Here is a 23,316-nt window from a genome sequence, read left to right as displayed (position 1 = left end):
TGGGGAACATATTTTCGAATTAGGAATAACCGCTTGCACTTATAAAGGGGCCAGTTTTCTTCAAGTGTTCGTTGGTTGAAATCGGGCATGACTGCATCCATAAAATGCTCCATTTCTTGCGTAATTGCGGGAATATCAGCTTTGGAATAATCGCAAATTGTCTTAACCTTCTTTGTGTAAGAAAAGCGTGTTTTTAAATCAAACTGCAGCAATGAATGATCACTTATTCCAGGAAGATAAGTTAAGGAGGAAACTATATCGATAATTTGAAATATACCTACTAAAGCTTATCTCAAAACTGTGCATATCTAACACATGCACAAATTGACTGATTTCTTTCTACAAGCCTGTGTTGAACACAGAAGGTCTGCTTGTGCATTTAGCGCATTTTTATTCAGAGTAAAATAGAAATGTATGCAGCATGGAAGAAAACCAGCCTGTATGGATATGCACTGTGATGGCATCAGTGCATTTGTACAGTGAGTTGTGCTTGAATGTGTCCAGCTGCGTGCCTATTGCATTATGCCATTATAACAGCTGATCGTCATACATTGGCAACACGTTGACCAGCCAGATGCTGTTAAGATTTGAAAGTGGCTTGCACGATTTCTCGTGGAACGTGCGTATTGGACTGGGAGGCCTTTTGCACTCTTTAAGCAGCATCTGGATCCTTTCTGGTAATGAACGACCGCAAGTAGTATGCTTCACTGCATGGCAGTTCTTTGTGTTATCGATAAGCTTCAGCGCATTGCATTTCTATGTTGCAGTGGAGCTAACTAAAGTAAATCTGTCATTATGGGACGCAAATAAGAACCTTGCAGCATGAGCCGTCCATATTTTGTGACATGGGCCTTCCCAATTTTTTCTTCATGTCATGTACTGCCCTTCAGATTAGTGTCTTGTTTAACAGCAACTACCAAAACAGTGCGATTTCATTGGAACGTATATTTATGATCACACGAGAAATTATTGCATTCATTGCATTAGGAGAAGCATACTTGCAGTGGTGTGGCGTGGCACAGTGCTCGATATACTGAATGTGGCAGTGAACCGGAGTTCGATATATGCGGGATATAGTGCTATACTTTTGCATGGGATTTCTAAAAGGATGTTAACATTGTTGGATATAGCATAACCATTAATTCCATATGTCCAGGTTTTCTGTATCCAAGATAGAATGTAATGATAGGGCCCTGTTGGTGCCACTTGACTTGATTGCACGGCTTAGATGACATACAGGGATGCTGACAAGTAAGTATGAAATAGAGCCCAAGGTTTCTGTCAGTTTGGTTTTTGTGTGTTGGTGTACTTGTAAGTGTACGTATAGGCGTACAAATGTGTAAAATAGAGAAGGAACGAAGGTTACCTAGCAAAATCAATGTAGGAACATCTTGAGCCTGATGTCTGCAAGGTGGCGAACTACAACCATGTTGAAAAGGGTGACAAAATTAGCTGCCTAATCTTGTTTCCGCCCATTCAACATGGTTACGGTGTAGTGACGGAGCTGCCCACTTGGACAAACGCTATGCATTTGAAAATGCTGAAAAGGTTAAACATCCTGCAGTGTAGAAGGTTTTTAAACTTAGCGTACTAATGTTAAGATTTAGATTGCTTTATCTCTGAAATTCTGGATTTGCAACTCGTTGCACCAGTGATTAGGTGGGGTGCATTGCTAGAGGGGCATCGACTAAGAAGCAAAAGTTACATTTAAGACTGCTGGCTCCAGGGTAACTTTTTTTTTTATGGCAATTGCCACTGGGTGAACAGGAGCATAAAAAAGTGCTAAAAAGTGTTCATGCAGACGACTGCTTTATGCGTGTGTGCAGCGAATGATGTGGTACAGACTTCACAGTAAATTGCAGAGGCACACTGTTGTGCTTGATAAGATTGCGGAGATCCACATTATTACTTACCATGACCTTAAATCTAGGTGTAAAGCGCTTGTGGTTGAAATTAATTGGAGCTCTCTGTTGTGCTGTGCTGCATAACAAACCCCAGAGTACTTTTGGGATATTAAACCTTGGCAATTGTCAATTACCACTGCTTGTATTTAAAAGTGTAAATACAGTAAGGGCCTCATCACAAATACTTTTTTTTTTGCCAGAAGCAATTTTTGTTAGTGTTAAATATGAACTGGCCTTCCACATGTACATGTTATTGCGAGAGAAGCCTTTCACCATATTGACGCAACACATTTTAGTAAAGAAAAGCACTGGTGAGCATCACGATCAGCCATGATCAATAATGCTCTGTGCAAGATGCTCCATAATGGTGCGGTTATTGCCGTTCCAATAAAATTAGTTGTGAACATACGATACTTAAACTAATTCTAATAAGAGCTCCTTATTACCCTTCTGCAGTCACTGCAATCGTACTGTGGAGCAGAGCCATACAAGGCTGAAACGAATAGCTCCATGGGTGCTGTTCTGGAAACACGAATTCTGCCTTATTTAGAATTTGGCATCTTGTGTGTGCTAATTCGCTTGAGATGCCAAAATTGCGGAATTTGACTAGTGTCTAGAATAACACCCCTGGACGTGATCACAGTACGAACAAAGGCAACCTGCAACAATCTTGCAACTAAGTGCACTGCAAGAGCGTGATGCACTTCTACTCGCGACTACTCCCACTTAAGGGGGGACGCGGCTTTCGCATCGCGAAAAATTGCCAAAAAATGATTTTCTTGAAAATCACATTTTCAGTTTCTATAACCCTTTTTCTATCTGATACGCAGTTATCACAGTAAACCACTTAGAAGTGCTCTAAAAAAATTCGTTTATCGGCCAAGGTGGCGAAAAATCTCGCGGAAATCAAGAACAGAGTTTTTCAAGCCACAATATCTCCGAACGGCGCGACTGAGCGCCGCCATCTTGGTCTCGTTTGAAAGCGCATTTCTCCGTCTTAAAATTTGCCGCTTTGAGTTCTTTGATGGCGAGCTCCGTAGCTCACGAGAGAACAACTGCATTGTTCAGGGATCGGTGCGGCTCTCAGCCCGTCTAGGTAGCCAAGAGAGGAATGATTTAGTTAAGGATCATTCGGACTGTGCGGGTAGGAGACCGATCCGGGCCAACGAGTTGTGTACCGGCCAGCACGAGGCGCGGGAAGGCGACACGAGAGGGAATTTCAAGAAAAAGCGCCGCAGAAAGAAGCGCGCTAAAGATCAGAATGCGGTGAGTAGTGCAGCGCCGCCAAAGAATGCGATAGACGCAAAAAGGCAGGGCGCAAGGAAAAGAAAGGTGCGGTCGTCGTTGACGATGTTGACGCTTCATAAACGTTAGAGCCACAGGTCAAAAGGAGACCGAGAAGCATGTTCTGCACGGACGCGGACAAAGGGCACGGGTCAGTTAAATTCCTCGTCGTTCCGTCGTTCTTTTCGAAGCTCAGCGTGTACAAAGAAGCGCAAGGTGGCAAGACGAGACCAGGTGGGGAGTAGCGACGCGGTCAATCGAGGTCGTGATGAAAGCGGGGCGCCTGGGCGCAAATTGGCAGGAGACTGTAACGTCTTGGGGGAGCTGATAGTGAGTCAGCCCTTTTGTTGTTCCTCGGTAGCCAGAGTAGCTTTCGAACCGCGACCACCTCGGGTACGGCTCAAAGTATGAGTCAGACGTAAGCGTTTGGAAAGGGAGGCCAGGAGAGCTTCCGTAGAAGAAAAAAAGTGCTGTTTTGTTTTATTTTAGAGCACTAGGAAATTTTCGCGATTTAAGTTTCTTTCAATATGTAAAGGTGTGAGCTTTGTTTATGTTTTGTTTGAGAAGCTCCGAGAGTTGAAAGACGCGTTTTAAGTAAACCTGTAGTTTAGCGAGTTGTTAGGAAATGAGTAAATAGGCTTTCTTTTTTTGTGTGCGAGTAACCTAAGTGTCAAGGTTATCGTTGAGAGGCCTATGGTAACGCGCGTGTGATTTAGTTAGCCTTCTTTTTTTATGTTTTTTTATTTCCTAAGGTTAAGCGCGTAGGTTTTCAGTAAGTGCATCATTTGCACAGAGAAGAACTCTTAGGTCCATTAGCGCGTGTCCTGCGTGGACGGAAGGAAGCAGATTTATGAGTGGGTTGCTCGTGTGTGTAGAGGGCAGCCGTATTCTGTCTTCTTTAGTGAGCGTGCGTAGAACTAGTTATTAGCAGACGCATTTTTTTAAGGGTTCTACGGAGTGCGTAAGTTACGCAAGTGTAGTTGCTCGGTTAAGTTACGTGTCCTGATTGGACTAGAGAAAGGCGCGTGAGTAAGCGTGATGAAATGCTTACGTACGACGCAAGTGCGCGTTCAGAATAGAGACCACAAAGCTAGCGCGATTGTATTTACGTGCCTGTGGAGTTGGCCAGACTGTTCAGTGGCAACAGTACGTGAGATAAGTACGCCACTACGATAGGGTAAGAACAGGCTGTTCGTGAAGTTAGGCTGCTTAAGATATGTTTGGGCATTGGTATTTGAGAGCCTTCGGTTTAGTTCTGCGTAAACCTTTGCTCTTGTGCAGCACGACGGTCGGGTTTGGTCGAACTCAAGAGGAACGTGAACGCTCGCTTTGGCGGCACGAAATTTTGGGGCAAAATTTTGGGTTTCCCAGATGAGTGACTTGCATTGAAATTTTGATAGGAAGCCTGGTAGGCTAACAGCTAATTCCGGGCGTTTGAACGCTGAGCGGTATTGTGTTGCCGGGTCGACTCTTCTGTGCCAGTTATTGTGAGATGGTTGAAGGCATTCCAAGTGCGCAGGGGTTGCAGAGAGCAAAGCCATCGTCTTGCTCGCCAGCCATTCTTTTCCTGCCCAGCGGTTGCCAGCACTGGCCAGGCGAGATTTTCCGGGCCATGGAGGAGCTGTTAGGATCGGCCTGCAGCTATTTCAGCTCGCTGCATGTGTTCCAATCCAACCGGGACGGGGCGCACTTCAGAGAACTGCGGATAACCGGCAGCCACGTGGCGCGGGGTCAGCTCAGGGGAGTTCTCGAGGGGAGGTAATTGGCGGAACCTCCCCATGAGCTTTTCGAGACACCAGACAATGTGCTACCCGGCCGCGCCACCCGGGACGGCTCAGAGTTCTACGAAGCCCCTCTGACGTCGGCTCCGGACCATTACACCTGTGTGTGTGTGTGTGTGTGTGTGTGTGTGTGTGTGGCACGTGTATGTAAGCCCTCCTCCTCCTCCAAGTCGAGAGCCCTCATCCTACTCCAAAAGGGCGGGTCATCTTCAATGACGTCGAACTATGACGTCGAGCAGAGTGCATATAAGCAGCGATTGTCGGCTGCTAGTGTGCTCGTTGTCGTGCTTGAAATGTACTCGTGAGCTGTGTGCTCGGTAAGCTGTTTGCTGTATGTTAGTCTTGCGGGCACCATTTGGGAGTCACGCTAGACTGTCGATGTATGTCTTGTCTAAGATGCAAATAATGTAAAGAAATCCTGTTCACCTAGTTCCTCCCAAGTTCATCCCTACAGCTACGATTGCCAAATCTTACATCTGAATGGCAGCGGTGAGATCGGCCTACAGCTCGTAGATCGTCCGACAACTCTAACAAATGGTGGCAGCGGCGAGATCGTCCGACGAATCTAATAGCTCATCGAGTGTCGACTCCTCGAGCCCGCGACTAGCCATTTCCTGCGTCGGCATTTCGCACTATACGAATAAGCGCATCGAGTGTCGACACCCCAAGCCCGCGGCTAGGCTGTTTGCGCGTCGGCACCTTGGACTGCGCGAATAAGCGCATCGAGTGTCGACTAGGCATATCGCGCGTCGGCACCTCGACTGTGCGAATAAGCGCATGGAGTGACGACTCCTCGAGCCCACCGCTAGAAATTTCGCGCGTCGGCACCTCAGATTGCGCGAATAAGCGCATCGAGGGTCGACTCCTCGAGCCCGCGACTAGGCATTTCGCACATCGGCACCTCGGACCCGCAACTAAGCATATTGTGCGTTCACGATAGCTCGCAACAATATCTATCGTACCACTCCTTCATAAAGAGAACCTCATCATGAGCTCTGTTCACTAGACCCCTTGGGCTGGCACAGACACCTGGCTGCAGAAGTGATACATCATACAAAACTACAATTCTGGAAAGCACCTAGCAGCAGCAAATCTATCACTGGCTCTCTGATCCTAAGTTCTACAGCCATGCTAAGGTAAAGATGACTTGGGAGGCTGCTGACACACAGAGCCTTTATTCAGTAACATGGTCAATTCTACAAAAAAAAAAAAAAGCCTCACTGATTGTACTGGAGATTGCTATCAATCGGGCAGCCTGCTGGTACAGGCTGCCTGAATGTACACTGGAACTATAGTAATGCCCACATAGAGTTTTGCACATCACTTGGTTTGAAACTTAGGCACCATGCTCTTTGTAGAGCAGCAGCAGCAAATAATTCCCTATAAAAAGAAAAGGGGGGTGGGGGAAGCGCACCAGACCAGAGGCCACATGTACAAGAAGCCCCACATCACAAAACACCCCAAAGACTACAAATTTGATGCCTTTTAGAGAACTGAGGAGAAGGTGAAACTTTCAGAGCCGTTTTCTTGAAACTGTAAAAAAACTGCACGCATTTAGCTATGCAGTCAATACTTAACAAGCCTTGTATCACGTTTTTTTAAGTTCCCCACGCTCTCCAGAAAGTTAGAGGGAGAAAAATTCTGCTCAACTAAATTGAATAATATATTCTCAAGGTATCACTCCGAAATTTTTAGGGAAGCATCAGGGAGACATTCTAAACATTTGTGCCAATTTTCATCAAAATCCATGAAGAAATAAGGAAGTTCATTTTCAAAGCCACGTCCCCCCATTAGTTACTAGCCCTACAGCTTGGGTTGTTTTTGCCCTAGCTGTTGTTCACTTGGCCTCGTAGCCCCGTTATTGCTTGGAGATTCTACACCCCATCAGTCAGATCGACTATTTGTTATACCTGTTTTACTTTGTGCTGACGTGTATTGTGCCATGGTAGCTATATAATAAATTCATGCGTTTAGGATGCTCAAAGGCATGCGTAATACAACAAGGGCAGCCCTTCTTGGCGGGTTCGATCGTTGTCCTATATCAAACATGCCCTGGCATATTCGATTATTGAACTACAGATAGCGAAGTGTGCATCGGTAAGGTGTGCACTTCGCCTACACCACCTCCGTTTTGTCGCTGTAGCATTGACCGTAGCCATCTAACCCTACCTAACTTTCACAAGTGTGAAAATTTGGGCAGGTTGATAGAACCGACATATAAACAGCGTGAAGAAGGACGTGGATTTGGAGAAGAAATGGATGTACAAGCACCGACAGGAACAATTTGTCTTATCCCAGTGATCTTGCATAAGCAAATCGAAACTAAACATTGTAAACCACAGACTGTACCAAATTTTATGAGTTGGATGTTTCTTCTATACCTCGTGGGGTATAAGGGGCTCCTAGTATAGAGGAACTACTGAGAGATCTTGTGATAGCAACATTGGTATTCAAATCGGTTTGCGTCACGTTATCTGCAGCCTCTATAGTATCCTGTGCCTAATCACGCAACAACACAAATGGGCGAAAAGATATGCAAAGGCAATATGCACACAACAGCTGTCATTCGCTGAGCGCACCGTGTAGCGTGCGCACCGCGAATGACAGCTGTTGTCTCAAAAATTTCGATACACACCTTTGTCCGTTTTTTCGCCTATTTGTGTTGTTGCATGATTTGTCACATGACACAGTAGAGGCTGCAGCCAAGTTGACGTGTTCTGTGTCTATACTGCCACACGCGACCTAGTTGCATCCGCCGGGCTCTTTCGAACGAAGCAGCAAGGGATCGAACCTGGCCAACCAGTATATCCCCCGTTACACGAAGTATGTATTTGGTGTCACGCTAAACGCCACAAACCGAGTGCCCACTACGCGACGTGGCAGTGTCATCGACCACATGTCTACCAGAGAAGTCGATCTAGTCACATGCGAGTGTGTTTCGTGCTTCAGTACGCATAGGCCGTTACTATGTATAATGGGTGGCATCCATGCGGCTAAAGAAGCATAAAAAAATAACTTAAGGTACCCCTCAACAGGTCTGGTCATTTTGAACTGACAAATGCAATGCATACAATGCGCTAACGGTCGTGTCTGCTATTACATCCCTACGCGCCGCAGAAAGCCCTTAAAACCGTTTGCCCTTCTACAAGCGGACGCCGCGCTCCCAATTGCAGACTCGAGCACTCGAGTGCTGTGCGCCTACGTACATGGCAGTGTTGTGACGTCACAGTGACACGTGACTTTGAGAATTATTCAAGGCAACATCAGTTTTAGAGAAATAAGTTTAGATAAATAAATTTCGAGAGAAGTTTAGAGAAATAATAAAACATACAAACCGAATGTCTGCGTGTTTTTGTTTTACTTCGTACTGTAGCAAGAGGGATGTACAGTCACGTGCAATATGACCTGCAACACCGGTGCCCGTGGTCGAAGGGGCTCCAAGACTGTACGGCTGTGCAGGCACGGGGTAAGTTCCAGACCTAAACACAGCTTCAATGAGTGGTATTTATTAAACCGCTGTTTCGCATGTCAGAGCCGCCGTGCAGCCCTGGAGCCCCTTCGACCACGAACAAGGGTGTTCAAGTCATATTGAATGCGACTGTACTTCTGTTTCGTATGCTTGTTCCCACGTCATGCAGTCGCGTGCGCAGAGAACGAAACTATATAATTTGGTACTGTGTTCCAGCGCCGCGATCATGCTCTTTCATCCTCACGCGCCTGCCTCAGTGCTAGTGATTGCGGCACTGACTTACACCGCTAATCAGGTGTTCTCGTGCAGAGCGCGCAAAATCGTCCGCTGCACGAAACGAGACAAACGCAACAGCTCGCGCGCGAGATCATCACCGGAAGTGCGCCACTGAGTAAGAAAAAAAAAAAAAAAGGGCGTGACCCGTGGCGTCTTCGTCACGCGAACCTTTGGCTCCGGTACAGGAGAACGCAGGGAATGAACCTCGCTTACGGATGCTGGGTGAGTGAAGAGAGTGTATGTGTTGGCGGTGACGCTTGCCTCCCGAAATTGTGGATTCGGGGCACTGAAATATTTCTATCTAGGCTATTACTGAACCAATTTGAAAAATTTGTGTGGTAGAACGCTCCCTAGAGGGCACGTAACTTGCAGCGTACAACCAAACCTATGTCGCCTGGTGAGGAGTCATTTAAGAATAGCACTTGGGAAATAAAGAGTTTGTCCATACATTTGCGTCGTGTATACCTTTCAGAAATGCTTCGCATGAGATAAAGAGTCTCCAAGTATGGCTTGCCGTAATTTTCTTTTTACAACAACCGGGTACAGTATGGTAATTAAAACGTGCCAGCCTACTCTGGCTGACAATGCGCACGTGTTCCTCGTGCCAACGCCAACTGTAGTTCCTTAATTTGGGACGACTGGCGCCTGCGTCAAGTCACATAGCACGAGAGAGAGGATGTGCGCGCGCCGGTTACCATTTTTCCGAACATCACGAACGGGAGCGTGCAGACTTCACCGCCAGCGCAATCGGCCCACATTCTCCAGTCCTTTCCTCGTAGCAGATAACGCTACGAAGACGCTAAGCGACATTTTACCACCATCGGGATCGGCTTAGGTCGTAATGGAACTGGTTGTAACGGTTCTTCGCCGAAGTAAAAACAAATATGTCGTCATGGCGTCGCCGACATACTATCGTCTTCGTCTTGCTTCTGTAGTCACACACGTGCAGCCTCGCGCCACATACACAATTGCTTGCTTTACACAATAGTGTTGGTCTGTCTGGTAACCCTCGAACAACTCCAAACGATGCTGGATAGGCAGCTACCTGCAAAATGATTCGCATGGCATCGATTCCCCCAGTACATAGGACCTGCATGATTTTCTTTCAATATAGCATCTCCTCTCCCCGTGCAAGGTAGTCAACCGGACGTTTATCTGCATTTCCTCGTTTCTCATTCTCTCTCATGACGCAGAAGGTGGTCGCGTGAGAGCAGGACATCTGCTATTTTGGCACCCGCTCCAGGTCGCTATTTCATCTGCTTATTTACGTCCGCGTTGCGAGGGTTAAATAGAAGGCCTCATGAACTCGATTCGCGCGACCAGACTCGCGTGAAACTCCATAATGATCTTTCATTGGCATGGGAGGGTGCGCTGAGTCTGAGCAGACATTGGACGCGCATTGCGAGGTACGCTTGGAGCAAGGACTTGTGTATTTACATGATCACGTTCCTGATTGGATGACGCAAAGCGACACGTCATTGTGTAACAGAGCATAGACTGACGAGCTAGCTGACGTGTCGTCGTTTACGGGCCGTTTAACTGCTCGATACGGCACTGCCAACCGACGGATCGGACGCCAGTTTTTTGAGCAGGCCATGCACGTGAATAATGGAAGTAGAGGAACGCTTTCTCGCGTGACGCAGACGAGCTTCCGCTTCTTCTACCGCTTCGTCGGATTCGTATATGCGCAATTATTAACAACAAGCGTTCAAGTCGCGTGCTGTCGCATTCAAGTCGCGTTCAAGTCGCAAGCTGCCGTTGTGCTTCGCGATATGTTCACTGACGTCATCAAGCTACCGACATACAGGGTTGGCGACAGCGGAGGCTTTATGTTTTCTATGCGCAAGAGTTTCCAGGAAATGGGACGGTGCCGTGCGAGTTGAATTCGTTGCCACTGCTGCGTTTTGCGGCACTGTGCTCTATTGCTTCGCTTCGTACTTCTTTAGTTAGATCTTTCGACGAGTTCAGCTGGTTCACTTTTTCCAGAGCATTGCACGAGTTGAGATGCCATCAGCGTTACTATTGCTACGGTAAGGAATGTTCTGGCACTCTCTGTTAGGCAACACAAATAGCCTGCGCGATTTTTCAAATTAAGTTCTGCTGCAGCTGCATATCGCGCGTAATTTGCCAGAAAACTTAAAGTTTCGAACAAGCCATACAGTTCTGCTCCTCTATTTGTCTATATGCCCACGGCTTGCCCCGAATAAACCAGTTGAAAGTTACCGCCCGTGTCGTTTTTGTGTTCTCCTCCGCTGTCCCCGTCTTTATTTGCGGTCAATATGATATGCAAAGCATCCATGTCAAGACGCTAAAGCCAGCAAAGGTAGCTACGTTCTTATTTATTTTTTCTACTTTGACTTTTATTCGCAAGGACACATTCAGCCTTTTCAATTTTCTTGTTCTCGCTACCCGCGGGCTGCCAGGGCCAGCCAGAGCGTATGCGTTTTTCTCGTGTTGCCCCAAGCACCGCGCGGCGCACTTCGGTGCGCGTTTGTTTTTCTCCGGAGGGGTGGATTTTCGCCTGACAGAGTTTTGGACGCTTTCTGGCTAGCAGACGAGAGAAAGAAACAATGGTCGCTCGCCGGCGTCACTGTGGGGACTCGACGGGTTGCAACGCGTTCGCTTGAGCACAACCTCTCCGGAAAGTCTTGTCTCGCCGGTGTAGGATACCGAGCAGTATGCGTATGCTTATCTGTGGACCAAGCGTCTCACGTTTTCTTCGATATTCCTTCGGTAGCGACATTATAGGTGCCCGAAGTAAGCGTTTGATTGTGGCCAATATGCTTTCCTTCGCGTTTCTTTTTTTCATTTCCGTGCCCCTGCATCACGAAAGAAAAAAAAAAGATATTGATGCGGCGCAGCGAATTGTCGCGTGGTGAAAGTTCGATTTTGGCACTTCTTTTGCGGAAAGTAATGGCCCATGGGACGCTTCATGTGCCGGATACTCTTACTATATTATTGCGATAGCAATTATATGGGCACTCCAGGCACATTCCTGGAGTCGTCTTCGCTCCCATGTTCCCTATAAAGTCCTATGCGAAAACATCGTGAACACGCGCCGCATGCTGTATGTGTGAGTGAAAGCGTAAGGTGGTGGTGTTGGCATGGGTGAGCCAACGATGGTGGCTCAGTCTAGTGTGCGCAAGGGAGAAAAAGCGGGGGAGGAAGCGCGCCGCCTTCCGTCGCGCGCTATACACCAGGGGAAGTGGAAGGGGGGGGGGGGGGGGGGGGGGACCTTAGGATTGTGTGATCTGTGATTGCGCAACATGTTTAGTTGCCTTGTGTGACCTATTATATACAGTGACTTTTTCTTAGATACGTAGATTTATTAGAGACTTATACGTATATTTAAATATCTCGTTGGGAGGTTTTGTGTATACGTGCAGTGAACTTTTTTTTCCAGTGACACTGATTTGCCCTTTATCAAGCTGTATCTTCCCATTTGTATATTCTGCTGTACCTTCGCATTTATAATGCACGAAGGCGAGTTAAATGAAAGTGAGCTAACCGCGCAATAATGGTTCGGTTCATTATCTGCGACGCATGCGCGTAGCACATAGGCATCTCTCATTTACAAAAGTGACACGCAGGTGTGAAGATAAATGTTCTTTCATGCTCCCATACACTAGGTTGAACATGGTTGCGTGACATAATGAACGCTCCAAAAGTTGAACAGCGTGTTGTCGTGAGGTTTTTGACAGTTGAAGGTGTTTCTAAAAAAGAAATTAGTCGCCGTATGGCTGCCGTGTACGTTGACCATTGCATTTCATTGGCCACTGTGAAGCGTTGGAGGAAACTGTTCAAAGAAGGACGTGAAAGTTGCAAAGACGATCCAAGACCGGGCCAAAGCCACCGTGCAATCACCCCCAACACAATTTGAAAGGTTGATGAGCTGATTAGACAAGAACGGGGCATAAGCATCGATGAACTGGCAGAGTTGGTGAACATCAGTCACAATCCGGTTCACACCATAATTCATGGACACCTCGGTTATCGGCTCTCAATTGTGTGCGCAATGGATGGCATGGCATGGCAAGAACATTATTTTAGTCCAGAGAAACTAGGGTCCGAGGGCACAAGCCCCAGGCTAAGTCGGTGGCTCCGCCCACGTAGGCACCGGTAGGCCAAAGGCTTTCCCGATGTCGTGAGCTCTCCGGACGGCCAGGAGTTGATCTTGGAGGACTTCGCTGGATATGCGCCGACTCCAGTCCTCCTCACTGTTGAGATCTGAAGCCCTTTGGTTGGGGCACAGCCAGAACATATGATCAAATGGACACGGAGTGTGTCCACAACCTTTACATTCCGCGGGAAAATCCCGGTCAATTTTGTTAAGCACAAAAGGTGTGGGATAAGATTTAGTTTGAATCATTCTTAATGTGACTGCCTGAGCTCGGTTGAGCTTCTGATGGGGGGAGGAAAAAACATCCTGCCGTCCCTATAATATGAGGTGATCTCGTGAAAAGTAGTAAGTGGGTCTTTGTAGGAGCCAATGTAGGAGCGCAATGGATGCCCAAGATTTTGAACCACCGAACTGTGACTGGGGACGAGTTTTGGCGCCACTACTACGAGCCTGAAACACGACGACAAGACTTACAGTGGAAACATTCGAATTCACCACTCCCAAAGAAAGCAAAGGCCGTCATATCCGCCGGAAAGGTGCTGTTGATTTTTTTTCGATAGTCATTACTGATTTAATTTGCTAAACATGGAGAGACTTTCAATCGTTTCCGATATTTTGAAACGCCGGATTGGCTGCGTGTCGCAATCAAGAACAAACGACGTGGAAAATTGGCGAATGAGGTCATCTTGTTCCACGACAATGCCCGTCCCCACGTCGCTGACGTGGTTAACACGAAACTGGCAAAGTTCAAGTGGGAAACGCTGCAACATCCGCCATACAGCCCAGACATGTGTGTCGCCTTGGGATTTCCACATTTTGAGGCAGTTGAAAAAAACAGCTCAAGGGAACCAGATTCGGGTCGGACGATGACGTGAAAGAATCAGTTGCACACTTTTTGAAGCAGCAACTTAAGGAGTTTTATAAGACGGGAATCGCGCGACTCGTTAGTGGGACAAATGTCAAAATACTCATGGAGACTACTTTTAAATAAAGTACCTCCTTTGTCATATATTCGCATCTGCACAGTTTCATTTGACTCGCCCTCGTATATTTTGCAGAACTCCTGCTTTTTTTATGTGCTCTCTGTTGCGACTATAATTTTGTTGCAATTACTCGCAATACACGACCGGTGACAGCTGCTCCTGCGCAATAAATTGGAACAAAGGACAGCGTCATTGAGATTTTTCCCTGGCTGTTGCATTTGTACAAAAATATAAACAAGGTTCTTGAATGGCAGTTTCATTCCCATATTTGTCCTCGACTTGTTAATTTCATGGCCTTTACATTTTTCATATCAGCGGCATGCACTGATGTGCTGGTTTCGAACTGATATAGTTCCAAAGTTCGTGTGGTATTTTCTTTACTTATTAAATAGACAAAAAAACATGGAAGCATTGATATCAATTGTTTCGGGTACAATTTTTTGGGACATATGAGTATATTCTTTTGTGAAAAAATACCTATTTTACTTGTCTTGACAGTGCGTAGCGTTTAAGAATTCGTTTGCAGCATCTTTGGCAATGCAGTTATTATTCATGTATTTGATCCCTCGACAAATTTTTGAAGGAGGAGGCCGAGCTGCCACGTGCAAGTCTCATCGCTGCTGTACTCATTCATACCGCAACATTGTAAAACGACGGACGGACGGAAGAGCAGTGGGCTTCTTCTTTACACCCCTCTATCGGCACATGAACGCTCGCCTCCACACATTTTATATTTGGCGTCAAACGCCCTTGCGGCGAAGACGAAACAAATGCCGATTTTAAAAGCCCCCCCCCCCCCCCTTCCCTTGGTAGGAGACAAATGCAAAAAAAAAAAAATGTTTCTCTTACTGAAAACAAAAACTAAGTTGACTGATGTATCTTTTTCAGTTGAGAAACAATACAATGCACCACCAAGATTGTTCATGATTATGATGATGCATATTAGCATATTTTCACTAAGAACGCCTCAGTGTTCAATTGGCGGTTAAACATACGCCAAAACTGAGTTTATCGCATATTTATTATCGTCTGTGCTCACTGCTGCGCAGGATATCTCCCTAAAAATATTTCTCGTGTAAAGTGCAGCTCCTGAGCACATAGCTTGTATAAAATTAGCTTTTGTATCAGGCCACTTTTTTTTAGAAATCCCAAATATAAACAAATTGGCCAATTTTTTTTAGGCCTATAGAAAAAACGGGAGATTTCCTAATCATCGATGTATGCAATTTTAGGAGTAAGGCCTGTCTTCAGTTTTCTGAGAAAAGTGTTGATTTCTAGTATACGAACGGCAGTTTTTGGCAACGCCTTTTATGGGGCATACTTCGGCGCCTTACGAGAAAGTTCCGGTGGTGCTTGAGCCGGTGGGAATCTTTTCGCGCTAAAAATATTTAATGGAATCTTCTTTTCGTGTTGTAGTCTCTAACGCCCACTTCTAGAACATAGTCGCAGATGGCCAAGCGCCAAGGTTGGGGCAGTTGGCGGAGAATGATCACAATCGATCGGTCTTACCGGCAGGCATATGTGCATCTTTGCAGAGTCACAACCCAATAGTCAGCGAAGCTGCTAGTGCCTCTATTGCCCGTACACTTGGCACAGCTTTTGGCACTCCGCGCCGTTTATTTCTTCATATATGTGCGCGCGTTTCCGCTTACGCCTCTGCGTTTCCGCAGGTCCCCGTACATTTTCATAATTTTCTTCCGCTTCGCTAAAAAGAGCTTTGAAGTGGGAAAAAAAGTTATTTATTGTGTGTAAAATACAAGCGCGAATAAAGCACGAACTCCGCGTCACAATACTAGCGAAGCCCGTGCCCTTGGTAGAAACGTGTGGACGAGTGCGGCATCTCTGCAGGTCGGCGCTGCGGCGCAGCTCGGTGCCCGGTCTTCGGCTGGCGGCGAGCCCCGCGCCCTTGCCTCGGCTTCGGCGAGTGACGTGGCTGCTGCTGTGGCTGTCGCTCGGGGCGCTCATGACGCAGGACCTGAGCGCCGTCGTGACCGACTACCTGCGCTTCGACGACATCGTGACGGTGTCGGTGCGCGAGGCGGAGCGACCCACCTTCCCCGCCGTCACCGTGTGCAACACGAACCGGCTGCACCGGTCGAACCTTTGCGCTCGCCAGCTGCGGTCACGGTACGCGGCCGACGCGCCGTTGCTTCGCTGGAGACGCCTTCTCTGCAACTCCACTACTTACCCGAACATCGTGGTGAGGCTCGGCGTCCTTCGTAATTGATCAGCAACCACGTGGAGCGCATTTTCGACGAGTTTCCGGCGTTACGTTGCCATGTGTCAGCTCATACGTTTCGAAATGTGCGATAACTACTGGCACCCAGCGACATCGACCAGAATGTGCTTCGTGATGCGAACTTTTAAAAGCAGATACCGTAGGGCACGTGTTCAGATAACAAAGCAAAGTAGCGATGTTTTTGCGCGACGTAAAGCACGTATGACGCATTGACGCCGGGCGACTTCACGCTCAGAATAGGCCTCGCAGAGATGCTCCACGTGGTTGCTGCATCACGTATTCACCTGTTTTAGGAGATTAGGTTGGCAAAGTCACTCATTAGTCGACTCACTCAGGCTCAGACCAACCCGTGAGTGAGTGAGCCCGGCGAAGTAGACTTTGACGAGTTTCAGTCGCAGTGAGCCCTAAGCAAAATATACTTTGTAAGTGAGTCATTTACATCGAAGCATATGTACACGAGTGAACACACAAATGAATGAACAAAGTGGAACTTCCCATGACAACGTTCTGTTTAAGAATGGATCGCACTGCGAACGTAGTCTTTTCCTGTAAAGCGTGCTTTGTCTGTTAGACAGATGTGCAGCTTAAAGAAGCCACCTTGTAAAATGTCCAGTTTTTTGTGTCAGTTGCCGGTCTCGTTCTGATAATTTCAGCGGTGATGCTTTAGAGATGCGTGCGATTACTTAGCTGTGCCATGGACTAATGGCACCAGTATTTTCACATCTAAGCGCCGTAAATAATATGTAGTTTGTGAGACAAATCTGCAATAACGTTTTCGCAAGAGCCTTGTCTTCCTCTGGGCAAGGTCCACTTACTGAAAAGCATAACAACATAAAAATAGCAAAAGAAGACAACATGACATGAAAACATGTGAAGATGAGATGGTAAGGTGTAGCCAGAAAACTTTGCGCCAACGTCACACCTGCGCCTCCAGCAACTGATTTTCGACAGGGTTGGATCCAATGCAGAGTCTACGCTGCGAAAATGTCTTTTGTTTCCTTTAGCTCCCAAGACGCTAATATTACCAACGAAATTTGTTTCCTCAAAAATAACGAATCGGTGCTCTTTTTTCTTGCAGGCGTTAAATAATTATTATCGTTACTTCTTTTTGGTAATTTCACAAATCGGCGCAGGAAGTAGACGAAGAAGCAGAGTTAAATATGAGAATGGAGACCCGACTCCTGAATCACCATGTCGTATTGCGTCGAGCAAAACACAGAATAAAAGAACGGGTAACCACGCCAATGATCAGCCCTTATCTTTTGTGCTCTGCTTGGAGCCCAAGACGCCACAATGAATATGTAACCACCAACTAACCCAAATTTCAGTTCTACGGGCTCCTGAAATTTGGCCGTAGCCGTAGGGTAGTTCGCGCTACATTATACTAGTTCATCGAACGATTTTGCGTTGCTAAGAGAGATGTTTCTCTGCTTCCCTGTTTCTTATTTTGTCACGGTGTCTTTTAATTGTTACTTCAATTGTTCATCAATTGACTTTGTTGTTGCAAATATTGACATTTGCTTCTGGCCTCTTTAAATTTCCCGCTGCATGGCCAATCCCCCAGAGGACACGTATGTCATCTGTTAAGAGCACAGCATTAACGCTGCATTCTTGGAGGGATGTGTAAAGGTGTGGGCCGTGCGATCAAGCTGGCGATGAAATTCTGATCTTTTTATTCTTTCGTTCGCGTGCTACACCTCACAGCTGAGCAAGGAGGACCTGGAAGTGCAGCGAGAGCTGGCCGAATGGACCCGGGCAGTGTTCCGCAACGCCCACTATGCGGACCTTCACCTGGCGCACCAAGTGGACAACATGCTGCGACACTGCGACTTCAACGGCCACGACTGCAGGGCGATCGAGTACGCCGCGCGCGGCCGCTTCGCCGCCCACGCATGCGACGGCGCCAACTCGCGGCAATCAACGGGCAGCCTCAAACGAATCTATCCGAGAACAGGCTTTCGGAAAAGCGCACTTATATATAATGGCGAGGGGAATGTTAGCGCGTGCCCGGTGCTGCAGTTTATCATAGTACACTGTTCGACGGATACCCGTGTGGCGAGGAAGGAACGTAACTGAAGTAAAACGTGGGCTCATCTAATAAAAATACACGATAATATCGATTCGGGAATTGACCTTGCGTTTTATTTTTCAAGCGTATGTTTTTACTTCAGGAATCAACATTGCCGCATTGTAGTTGTCACGTTTTTAGCCGTTGAAAAGCGGTCACCGGGGAAATAATAAACGAGAGACACGTGTCAATAACACATTTTATTTTTATTTGACGAGTGCGCGTTTAAATGTAAGTAGTTTATCATAGCGTTACATTTTTATCGTTAACTCTATCAAAACCGCCTGCCGTTGACACCGTTGGCAGGCGGTACATGCCGGTAGTAGCAGAAGGCTGACGCTATGGTGAAGCAATGCGATGACGAGCGTGCTCGGAATGTGAAAATTCCCTTAGGCGGAAGCTTTAGCTCAGGAGCTAAAGCTATCTCAATACGTGGGAACAGAGAAATTGTTTTTGTCGACAATTCGATGAGGTTGGCTGCAATTAAAAGGAAAAGTTAAAATCTGGTGACGGTAGGAAGCAGAGGTTTTTAATTCGACCGTCATTTTTACAAAAATTGTTGAAGTTTGCAAAATGGAAAAGAAACTCGAATTCCAAGTTCTCAGTAATGTAACTCATTAATGAATAATGACACCACAATGCTGTAAACTGCATCTGTTAAGACTTCTAATGCCGAATAAAATTTACTTTTTATGTGCTGCTTTGAAAAATATACCACTAATTTGTGAGTAGTACTTTCGAAAAGCCTTGTAAACATTGTAACACTTTTATATAAGCTGTAAATTTATAAATCAAATGCGTCCGCTTTAGGTGTTCTAACAGATGTAGTTTACAGAACTGCGATATCTGTTTTTTATGCAGAGTTACGGATTAGTAAACTTAGTTCATCCACATTTTCTTTAACGGGCACATTTTAGGCAATTTTTTGAAAAATTGTAGGTCCTAAATCGAAATTCAGCCTCCTAAAGCCCTAGAATTTCACTTTTTGTCTCAAATTCAATGAATTTATTTCAGATCGATTCAACGGTTCTTTCATAAAATCATTTGTGCGTCTTACATGTATTTGAACAGGAAAATTGGAGTTCACCCCGAGCTAAAGCCTTCTTTCAACTTCACTGCACAGGGTGTTTAAGCTATGTCAGGCCAAATATTAAAAAAGTCCATGCTTGAGTTACCAGAATGAAACCAACTTACTATTGCTCGCTGTCCTTTTGAGCAAGTCAAATTATTTTTACTATGAGCCTGGGTAATTAATTAACAACAATTACCAAACATTTAACGCTATAATATAAGCGCGAGATCTTTAATGTAGAACTTGTAGAGCTTATTGAGACATATCTAAGTTTATCTGATATCTAAATCATATCATATCTAAATCTATCTGATAGCTTCTGCGATTTTTTTCGTACTGTAAAAACAGCCCGCGACACTTAAAAAAAATATCACGTGACTATTCGCGCTTACGGGCCAGCGACATTAGTGCCCTCAAACATTCTACCAGGGAACGATCGCACACTGAAGTCATAGGCCGTAAGAAAAAATGATAGGTGGCCACACCCGTCGTCTTCCATACATCGTCATCCGCTGCCAAAACCTTCCTGGCCATGACGCCTCTAACTGTTAATCAGCAAAAACACTGGTAGAGCTTGAAGCGTCCATCGCATATCCCACCGTAGTTATTGTAGGAAACTCTATGTCCCATCGCTTCAACCGACAAGATATCTTGGAAAAAATGGAAGCCAAGACCATCCATCTCGGTTGTTCAAGGCCGATTCGTGCCTTCGGTCTGCGTGCAGCGTCGATCCTTCGTTCATGGCAGATTTGAGGGCGCTAATGTTGTTGGGCGTAAGCGCGTGTTCATGTGCCTTTCTTCAAATGTCCTGCGCTTTCTTTACAGCTCGGGAAAACTAAAACCACAGCAGCTATCATTACGGAAAAAAATTATCTGGACATTTCTCAATGGGCTCTACAACAGCTACATTGAAGGTTTTGCGTTTAAATTAATACTTTAATGGTTGCTTAAATAATCATAGTTAATTACCTAAGCTCATTGTAAAAAAAATGCATTGAGTTGTTCTTGCAAACGATACTAAGTTGGTTGCATTCTCGTAAGTCACAGGTGGACTTTTTCAAGTTTGGCCCGACTTAGCTGAAACACCTTGTATATTCGACGCTGGTTTCTAGCGCAGCTTTTCAAAATCTTGTTTTTCTGCGCTTGCATGCAAAGTTCTTGATAAAAGCGGGCCTAGTAAATTACCATTGTTAGATACTATTTTGCATTTTTACACAATATATCCGCGTGCAGTGCAACGAGTCGAAATCTGAACGCTACTGTAAACTTTTGCTCAGCGTTCTGAGTGTGAAGTCGGTGCCTGCTTACGGAGACTGCGTCTGCGTGGGCTGCTATCCGAACATGGGCACAGACTACATCAGAGATATGACTGTCGGATGTGGACATGGTAAGAATATCATTCGAAAGGTCAGATGACTAGAATAATGCGCCTTACAGGCATACTGTATAATCTTCGCAATGCACTTTTCCGGTGTTATACAGCCTTACTTCTCGGTGGAAAAAGCACTTGCGCAAAGCCCATTGCGCAATGCACATTTTGGCCTCACGTAAAGAACAAACCCGACAAAACGCAGACCGCGTGTTTAAGCTAGCTTTAATCACGTGCTCGAAGCTCACATTATTGAAATGGCGTGGCGAATTGTTTCCTTCACTCCTGGAATCCGTCGGCGCCACCTTTTTACTATCTCACTTGGTAAAGATTATCGCAATTATACCTGCACGCCTTAAAAACAAACATGTGTATTTGTGCAGTGCCTTTCTGACGAATAATACGGCACTGAATTCCACCAAAATAGCGGTGCTCGAGCTCTCATGAAAAAAATATTATGAGCCGCTGCTCCTTTATGAAAGGCGTTTACGTGAACTCGACAAAAGCGCGTGTACTTCGCTTGTCGGACTAAAATTTACCTGCCGTGGAAACGACTCGTGGAAAAGCTAGCCTGTCGGTCTGAGCGAGCGCCGTTGACTCTCCATCTGCTTGAAGGGCTCATGTGTAACGGGCGCGGTCGGGTCGACAATTCGGAGACAAGGAAATAGACCAGCTGCTCGCACGTGCTTTATCGTCTCGCCTTGACGCATGCTGCCGCTGCAGCCTCCGCCCGATGGGAGCGTCGCGAGTTCTGTCGATTCATGCCGCCTGAGGCCGGTTTCTGACTCGACCTGCCCGCGTTCGGTTCACGTAAAGAAAGGCACAGTAGGGTCTAATGCCGCATTGTCGCATAAAAGACTAAAAAAACTACATTTGTGTCGACTGCTGTGTTCACATGTAGATGTGGCAAGGTAGATGACGGTCACCGGATAATGCACCTTCCAATGTCCGACAGCATGCTCGTCATGATTCTCCGCTTCGTCTCCCTTGGCGCATAATACTCCGTGTGCACACAGGGCTCAGCCTGATCTTAGACGTGGATCTGGAGGAGTACTTGCCGCTCAGCGTCGAAGCCGGTTTCGCCATCATGGTGCATCACCCGTGGAGCGAGATTAACGTCGCCATGGAAACCACATTTGTGGCCCCCGGCTTCGCCACCTACATAACTGTCGACCACGTAAGTCGCGCACGGAGACGCTGCTACAGGCACATTTCCTCTCTCTGCTGCAAAGGCCACACAGGCACGCGCACTGCATCCTTTATCACAGAGGGCGGAAGCAGGGCGTCCATTACAACGACGCTACATAGCTCCGGAGTGCATTTCCACCCTCTAACGGAAGGCGTCGCGGTTCGATGCAGATTACGCCAGAACATGCTCTGCCTGGGCGACACGGCACCACTACTTGAACTTTGCTGACGCTTCTCATATTACGTGTGGCAAGCTCGGCTAATTGTTACTGGTTGATGGCATGTTAGAAAATCATAAATATGCACGTGTCAGTAACGGGAATGACAGTTAACACTCGCACGAAAGTTTCTCTGTAGTGGCGGTTTATACAGTACTGCATGCATATGCAGCAGAATAAATGACTCTCTGAAAACCAGCTTTTATTGCGATAGCAATTATATGGACGCTCCGGTCACCATTCCGCCGTCACCGTTGGCGTCGCCGTGATGTTCCGTATAAAGTCCAAGTGCGATAACATCGTGCCCGCGCGCCGTATGATGTGGGTGCGAGTGAAAGCACGCGAGGGTGAACCGAGGATGGTGGCTCGATCTCGCGCGCGCAAGGGCCCGGAAGACGGGGAGGGAGCGCTCCGTCTTCCATCGCGCGCAAAGTAAGGCGGGGAGGAGGGGTGCTGCGGCTGCGTATGGCGCGGCTTGAAAAATATCTGCGATGGGTACATATTCTAAGGATCTAGACGAGGGTTGGCAGCTTCGTGTGCGCTGTGTTCGGCCCCTTGGTTCGCATTAAAGCGAGAGGCAACACGAAGGTCGATTCGCTCGCTGCTGCTGCTGCCGCTCTTCCACACGCCAGCCTTTTGGACAGCGGCTGTCCGTGATCATCAAGTGAAATGTGGTCATGTGTGCCTGCGCGCGCGTGGCACCGTGCTTGTTAATTTAGTTAATAAGCGAATGCTTGCATGTTTATATGGCCGATAAACCTACTATTCTTTCTTAATATAGCAGTCTAATAATTTGCTATGGAAATCGATGCTTCGCCTCTTGGGCGTAACTTCGACTGTTTTTGTTTGTTTTGAAGAAAAAACGCTGAATAAGGTTTAAGTGCATTGAACTGAATTGAATAAAAGGGTCGAGGGCTCACGCATTACGGCTAGCGTCAGTTGTGTGCCGTTCTGCTGCCGCACAGGCCGAGTTTCGGAGGCTGGGTCATCCCTACCAGAACCCGTGCCGCAGTCAGTGGCCACCTGAGATAAGTGACTACGTCGACAGTGACAAGCACTACACTGCACATGTGAGTATAGTTCAAGTATCGAAATACAGCAAGGCTATGAGGTTCATAATCTTTGTAACTTATAACGGGTGAGCAAACCCTTCCTGATCAATCGGCACAGTAACATGTTCAAGGGCATAAAAATATGCGGAAATAATAGAAAATGATTGTCGATGTAAGAGAATAGCCCGAACAAACGAATGAGCGAACGACAGATCCCCCCATCTCTTCCTTGCTGTCCCTCCCCGAAACTTGGTTGACCGAGAGCACGCGCCCTTTTCATCGGCGTTTTCCCG

General features: G+C 46.7%; 1 protein-coding gene across 1 annotated transcript; it reads left to right on the top strand.

Moving 5' to 3' along the window:
- Window positions 1-1,228: 1,228 nt before the first annotated feature.
- Window positions 1,229-22,639, top strand: LOC126536060 (acid-sensing ion channel 2-like). The gene is made up of 6 exons (XM_055073296.1): window positions 1,229-1,251; window positions 15,666-16,017; window positions 17,761-17,915; window positions 20,474-20,583; window positions 21,582-21,742; window positions 22,616-22,639. Exons 1-6 carry the CDS (start codon window positions 1,229-1,231, stop codon window positions 22,637-22,639), a joined length of 825 nt encoding a protein of 274 aa, XP_054929271.1.
- The last annotated feature ends 677 nt before the right edge of the window (window positions 22,640-23,316 follow it).

Source organism: Dermacentor andersoni, chromosome 4 (genome assembly GCF_023375885.2).
Source record: "Dermacentor andersoni chromosome 4, qqDerAnde1_hic_scaffold, whole genome shotgun sequence".
NCBI classification, from domain to species: Eukaryota; Metazoa; Arthropoda; class Arachnida; order Ixodida; family Ixodidae; genus Dermacentor; species Dermacentor andersoni.
The sequence above is the reverse complement of the archived record's forward strand: the minus strand, read 5'-3'. Positions and strand labels throughout refer to the sequence as shown.

What these genes read in the sequence shown, in the direction of transcription:
- LOC126536060 (XM_055073296.1), top strand. Translation starts at nt 1,229, where the DNA reads ATGACATACAGGGATGCTGACAA. An exon ending in GACTGTCGGATGTGGACATG is followed by an intron (nt 20,584 to 21,581) that starts GTAAGAATATCA and finishes GTGTGCACACAG; the next exon opens with GGCTCAGCCTGATCTTAGAC. An exon ending in CCTACATAACTGTCGACCAC is followed by an intron (nt 21,743 to 22,615) that starts GTAAGTCGCGCA and finishes CCTTTTGGACAG; the next exon opens with CGGCTGTCCGTGATCATCAA.